The sequence below is a fragment of the Pteropus vampyrus genome, unplaced genomic scaffold (genome assembly GCF_000151845.1).
Source record: "Pteropus vampyrus isolate Shadow unplaced genomic scaffold, Pvam_2.0 Scaffold134, whole genome shotgun sequence".
NCBI classification, from domain to species: domain Eukaryota; kingdom Metazoa; phylum Chordata; class Mammalia; order Chiroptera; family Pteropodidae; genus Pteropus; species Pteropus vampyrus.
Window position 1 is genome coordinate 1,217,821 of NW_011888915.1, and position 7,257 is coordinate 1,225,077.

Here is a 7,257-nt window from a genome sequence, read left to right on the forward strand (position 1 = left end):
CTCCTCCTTTCCGAGCCCTAAGCCATCCTCACTGGCATCTTCTTGTCCCACCCTAGGAATTTTTGAAGATAAGATTACAACTGGTACCTTTAGTGAGACAACTGCGCAGAGGGAAGTTCTGCTTCTGCAGCAGTAGGTGGCCTTTAAGCCCGCTTTCCACCTCTGCTCTCCAAAGAGAGGCCAAAAGAGATTACGTGCCTGGTTTATTCTGGGTTGAGACTTCCCGTCCTTTGCTGTGTTTACCTAAAGTGAGGTCAGCCTCAGTCAGAGCTCCTTGAGGTTGTTTTATGTCAGTGGCATTTATAATTAAAACGGAGCCACAAGCGAGGCTCCGTAAAACATTAGAGAAAGACGGCAAAGAAAAAAAAGGAGTTTGTGGGAAGAAAAATTCCAGTGGTTTGGAATACATACATATCTGAAAAAGACTTTTCTTAGACTATGTAAAGGCATCTGCTTCTCCTTTAAGGTCTGAAAAAGGTGCCTGGAAAATTTTGATATAGTCCGTGGACTGTGTGATATTTAAAAACAAAAAAACTTTCACCAGAAAAATCCCTTCTGTATATCAGATAAGGGGTGTGTGGGGAAGAAAGGCAGGGAGTCCTTTGGCATCACCTCCGGCCCAGGTGAGAACACCCCACTGGGGAGAGCTTTCCTGCCTGAAGACCTGCCCTGCTCTCCGACTTCAGCGGCAGGGCCCAGGTTTAGGTTTGACCACCTCAGTCATGTGAAAAGTTGTTTTGACTTTTAGCCCAAGCTGGTAGGGAGCAAAGTTCCTTGACCATTAGGTGCCGAGTCATGGCAAACCAGAGAACGGAAGCCTGGACCACCTGGAAAACGAGGGGCGGGAGGGACTTCACTGAAGATAAGGAGCCTGCCCTTTAGAAAGGGCTGCGAAGTTGCATTCTTTTGACCAGCCAACTCTCCTAGTGCCTTTAGGATGTGGTTTGATTTATAAATATTTGATTGGCACACTTTGCTCAGAACATTTCCATTTGTGTGGTGAGTGGTGCCGGTAATCCTGCTCCCCACACGGCCTCTTACGTGCTGGGGAGGCAAGGGGTACGAGGCCGCAGGAAGAGGCTGCAGGTTTGAGACGCTCATGAGCTTATTATTATTCTCCAGTTATTATTCCTATTTATGAATCCCATCGAGGAATAAGTCATGGTTTCCATCGCTGGAGAGGAAACTCCAGCAGGAGTGGAATCTGACATGAAGTTCCTTCTCACTCTGCCTGAGACAGCTCGCTCTGCCGGAGAAGTTAGACAGGGCAGAGCTTGCCTGGCCAGTGCCCAGGCACGTTAGACCTACAAACCAGGCCTTGAGAGTGCCAACCCTAGACAGTTTCCGAGATGCTGAGATGAAAAGTCACCCTCAGTTCACATAACAGACGCCAAAGATCAGATGGTTAGAGAAAGAAGGCCAGGAGCCTAGGGATGATGGTGAAGGTGACACACACCATTTTTCGATCACTCTTCATATGCCTGGAAGTGTGTTAACACTTTTATAAACATGATCACTCTTAAAATTTCTGCTTTCTTATGAGACAGGTACCCTTGTCATCCTTGCTTTTTTTTTTTAAATTTAATTTTTTTGCTTTAAGTATAGTTGGTATACAATACTAGTGATATTAGTTTCAGGTGTACAATATAGTAATTCGACATTTTTATACCTTACAATGTAATCACCCCACTAATTCTAGTAATCATCTGTCACCATGCAAACTTATCACAAAGTCATTGGCTGTATTCCCCTTCACCTGTTTCGCCCAGCCCCCCACCCCCCTTTCCTCTGGTAACCATCCTTTTGGTCTCTGTTTCTATGTGTCTGTTTTCGTCCTGTTTTATTTTATTTTATTTTTTTAGATTCCACAAATTAGTGAAACCATACAATATTTGTCTCTCTGCCTGACCTATTTCACTTAGCATGATACCCTCTAGATCCATCCCTGCTGTGGCAAATGGTAAGATTTCATTGTTTTATTGCTGTGTAATATTCCATTGTGTGTGCACACGCATGTACATACGCTACATCTTCTTTATCCATTCATCTGTTGATGGATATCTGGGTTCCTTCTATATCTTGGCTGTTGTAAATAATGCTGCAGTGAACATAGGCATGCATATGTCTGTTCGAATCGGTGTTTTCTTTTTCTTCAGATAAAGACCCAGAAGTGGAATTGCCGGGTCATATGGTAGATCTATTTTTAGTTTTTTGAGGAATCTCCATACTGTTTTCCATAGTGGCCGCACTAACTTGCAGCCCCACCAACAGTGCACAAGGCTTCCCTTTTCTATACATCCTCGCCAACGCATGATATTTGTTGACTTTTTGATAATAGCCGTTCTGACTGGCGTGAGGTGGTATCTCGTGGTTTCGATTTGCATTTGCCTGATGATTAGTGATGTCGAGCATCTTTTCATATGTCTGTTGGCCATCTATCTGTCTTCTTTGGAGAAATGTCTTTTCATGTCCTCTGCCCATTTTTTGATCAGAACGTTTATTTTGTTGTTGTTGTTATTGAGTTATATGAGTTTCTTATATATGTTGACAATCAACTATCAGATATATCATTGGCGAAAATATTTTCCTATTCAGTGGGTTGTCTTTTAATTTTGTTCATGGTTTTGTCATCCTTGTTTTTAATATGAGGAAACTGAGGTACATGGAGAAGAAGTAACTTTCCCAAGGAGACATGGAACTAGTAAACAAACAGTGGTGATGCGACCTGTGTCTACATCCATCACATGACAGCATGTGTGAATCCAGTATGTTTGTTTAATCAGTTTGTGGGACAAAACTACTGTCATAGTGTTGATATCAGGGGTGGTAGTGGGATATGGAAAGAGCCTTAGTCTTGGAAGAAGAAGCTGGGGTTCTGTGCCAAGCTTTCCTAGTTACCAGCTGGTCACAGGCCCTATTAGCTCAGCATTCGCAGAGTGATGATAATTTGTAACCTCACGGGGTTGTGGCTAGGTAGAAATGAAAGAGTCTAGTGCAATGCCTGGCACATCCAGGTGCTCAGTTGGTATTTATTGAATATATTGTTGAATTTGGATTTATCTGCTACTAATATAATTAATTCATTCATTCATCAAATTAATGTTTATTAGACATTATACCAAGTGCTAGGCAATATATTAGCTATAAAAATTGCATTGTTGGAGACAAAGTCCCCATCCTCAAAGAGCCTATGAGGGAGAAAACTATTAAATAATCATACAAATAAATGTGGAATTTCAACTCCAAAGAGAGTTGCCTGGTACACTCCTTAAATGTTGTGTCTGAAATGGAACTGGCCATCTTTCCCTGTGTCTGTTCTTCCAGAATCCGCCCTCTCATGATGACACCTCCATTTACCTGTCTCCCAAAGTAAAGCTGTGGGAATCACCATGAATCTTCCCACAACCAGCACCCGTGCCCCTTCTCATAATCTGCAGCGATTACTCTCTGCTTTTGCCTGGCATTTGTAATATGCAGACGCTCAAACGCTCACAGCCCATAGTGGGAACTGCCTGCCACCGTAATATGAGGAATTGTAAAGGGGCAAACCAAAACGTCTTCTCTGCAGACCAGAAATTCCCACCAGTGGAGACGTGTTACTCAGGCCTGCATTACAGTGACCTATGTACAAGCATTCATCACAGGTTTATACTGCTACAAGAGAGGCTTTGTGTTAGGTGCTTGGGAGCTTTTCTCCTGGAGGTAGGAAGAAGACAAATTTGAAAACTTCTCAATTTTCCCTAGGGCAGACTGACTGTGAAAAGAGTTTTTTTGTTTTGTCCTGTTTTTTGTTTTTTCGCCTTGTAGAGCCAGAAGGCATGCAGTTCTTATGTGCTTTATGTAGATTTATTTAAATATTTGATTGGCTTTTAGACATAATTCTTCCTGAAGGAAGTCTTAGAGTATGGCTCTCTACCTGTGACCACAGCCTCTAGTCATGCTCAAACTAATGATCATGGAATAGCAACCATCCCCTTGTCAGACTGTTCTGTCAGCTAGCCAGGATCATCCACTCCATGCCTGTCCAAGTTGATTCTGTAGAATAATCATTGAAATTCAGAAGGGTTGTAGCAGTACTGCCACCGGGCAGAAGAGGGCGACAGAACCACACTCGGTGGGCACATTCAATCCAGGGAGTCCTCTCTGCTGCAGGATCTCATGCGTTTTCAGCCTTGTAAAAGCCCGCAAGGCAGTGTTATGAGTCCCATTCTACAGGTGAGGAAATGGAGGCTCAGTATTTTCCCCAAGACAAGACATCTGGGGACCGTGGAGACATCTAAAGTTCCAGATGGAAGAGGAAGATTGGAGGGTCATGGGGCTGGGGGTCTGAGGCTGCTTCTGCAGAATATTTTTATTCAAAATAGAGAGAATGGCAGCTGGCCAGTGCTGCTCCAGTTAGAAGGTGGCAGGCAGGAATATAAACTCAAGCTTTTTGTTTCTAAATCTCGGGCCCCTGGCTCTGCAGAGGTTCTGTGGATGATCCAGTTCTGGCACCAACAGGTGCAGAGATGGATTTCTGCTTACTCACCCCACTTACTCTGGTTTCTGTCTTCCTTGACGCTTGTTCTTTGTTCTAGAATAAGTAAATAGACTAATACGACAACTCTAAATGTTGTCAGAGAGGTATTGAATCAAAACCTAAAGCTAGACCCCTGACTTTCCTGGAAAGCAGTATTTTCGAAGAGAAAAGACTAGGGAAGGTCCTTAAGTGTTATGCTATATTTCCATATGCCGATTTGAATATATGGAAATCTTGATGATGACGATGACAATAGCAATATTAATCAACATGTGCTGATATGGTACTCTGGGCCAAGGGACTATGCTAAGAAGTTTCATGACATTATCTCGTTTAATCCTCTCAAGGAACATGTGAAGCGAGTAGGAGTATTTTAAAAGTGAGGCCAGAAAGGTTGAGTAACTTGCCCAAGTTCACATGGCTAATAATTAATCTAACATTACTTGGACACAGACCTTCTCATCCTCCACCTCCCAAGGCTACCTTATGCTACATCCCAAGGGTTCTTGGCCTCTTAGGTAGCCGAATCAGAAGTACTGCTCAAAAGCTATCCCAATGTCACCTACTCAGAGTGCAGTCTGTGTGTTGATGTTGGAATGACAACAGTGAAACCATATATCATTTGATAAGAAATTCTAGTGCTGGGAAATTGTAATTGTAGCCTCTTGTTACCCTAGAATTCAAGCTCTTCTGGAAGAGCCAGCTTAACCCTAAGGAACACCTCACCAAAGTTGCCTTTCCCCTGAGACTCTGAGGACCAGAGAGCATTCCCATTGGTTCGGAAAATCGGTAAAACTTATTAGAAACATTTAAAACCTTAAAGAAATTAAAGCTTGTTCCTCTTGTGTTGTGTGGGGCAGATCACACAAATTGTATGGCTTGCCTGACACAGTAGACTGAAATCTAAGACCATTTATATGCAGTAAATTTTGTTTTTGTACTTTTGATATACTAGTTTTTTTGCCAGTATAAGTTATCCAGAAAGCCTATTTGATCACAAGCCATCAAAACAAGGCCCCAAAAATCTAACCCTGCAAGCCCCAATCTCAGCCTTCCTTCTCCTCACTTCAAAGATCTGCAAGGTGGGTAGGAAGGAGGGGCAATGCTACCTGGTTCAGAAACACTAGCTTCCATCCCCACTACCTGTGCATCTGAGGGTAGAAGGTGAGCGCCAAGTGGTGGCCATTTGTACTTAGAGCCTGCTACTTGTGGTCCATAGCCCATGAATAATTAAGATTATCTGATATATAAAACATCATATCAAGGCCAATGGTTTGCATTCCATTTTAAAGTCATCTTACAGAACTTTACTTTCTATCAGTGCTTTTCTGCATCTCCTGATTTTATCCACATTTTCCTTCTCTTGATTTGCGATGTTTGACTCTTTAGACCCTCTTAATAGGGACCAGATCTGACCTCGCCTTCTCTACAACATCTAATGACTAGGTGGTAACTCAGGGGATTCCTAATAATACCACGGTAGGACCCAGGCACCTAATATCAACATACACCAACACCAGAAGTACTAAAGCAGAAAGAAGACGTTTTTATTCCTAGAGAGTCAAGAAGATTATTTTTTCCAAAGTTATACCTCCATTTATCAACACCATCTGAGACCTGGGCTGGCAGGAAAGCCCAGAAGAGATGCTCACCTTTTGGCTCAAATTGCTCCTGCTCTCCAGTTTCTCTAAGGTCTGGAGAATGACTTGACCCCTCAGATCACCATAATCATGTCTGCCTGATATGCAGAGTGAAAGCTGCATAGTTTATGATGTGTAGGACTATGATTGTGAACTAGGATTTCACAAATCAAGCCCAGTGGAAATGTAACCTGGAGAGTCATTTACCTTGAACCTGAGCCCACGTCTTTGTGCAAGATTTACTGTCCCTGCCATATGGCTCTTCCCATCATGGAGCAAACAGGGCCCTGACCAGACTTTCCACTAGTTGCAGAAATCAGGAACAACCGAACACTGGCAGCCACATCTGCTCTCAAAGCAGCTGTGTAAGTCACGAGTCCCTTTTAGGCAGGCTGTGGCCCTCACGACTCTCTATTTTCCATACTCAGACCCATTCCACGTTTACATTGCCCTGCCCGTGAGTGTCATGCTTGAACAGAACCCTGAAGAAGAGGCTCCCAGTGCTTAGATAACATCCCTTCTCCCCTCCTTGACTAAGGAAGACACCAGAAAGGCGAAGAGCTACAAGAGACATGGGTGCTTACTGTGCTGGTCGCTCTTGTCCCTTGTCCCATCCACTGTGCCATCTGGGAGGATCCTCAGGAAGTGGCCCCCGTTGCTGCAGTAGAGAAGTTTGGGCTTCTTGTAATTCCCTGGAGGCAGGTTAAACCTCTCGGTCAGGGCCGTGAACGTCGTGACTTCCCCCTCGGCCATGGCTCAGCAGCGGCTGGTTATGGTGCTTTCAAGGCTGTAAGAGGTTAAACAAACCTGTAGAATGTTCTTCCAGCAAAGAGGCAACGTACACTCTCAGGGAGGGAAGGAGAGCCTTGAGGCACAGGACTCTTTTTGGCTGGGAACCACAGACTGCCCAGGTGATGCCCACAGTCATGGGCCCTAGCCTGAGAGGGATTGTCAGGGCACTTCTCACTTCCCAATTGGACACAGCTTTGGATCGAGCTGTGAGTTTTTTAGAACTTTAAATTTAATCATTTGGCCAAGGGGGAGAAAAAAAAAAATGGATCGGTCCCTCCTTCTGATCCACACACATCCTCAAATTAA

General features: G+C 43.8%; 1 protein-coding gene across 7 annotated transcripts in view; it reads right to left on the reverse strand.

Moving 5' to 3' along the window:
* Positions 1 to 7,257, reverse strand: part of FGF1 (fibroblast growth factor 1) — an 87,446-nt gene that overhangs the window by 14,283 nt on the left and 65,906 nt on the right. For all 7 annotated transcript variants that reach the window (XM_023534926.1, XM_011367453.2, XM_023534925.1 and 4 more), the window contains one exon: positions 6,744 to 6,946. In XM_023534926.1, coding sequence (XP_023390694.1) covers positions 6,744 to 6,912 — 169 coding nt within the window. In that variant the 5' untranslated portion in view covers positions 6,913 to 6,946. The remainder of the gene's footprint in view (positions 1 to 6,743; positions 6,947 to 7,257) is intronic.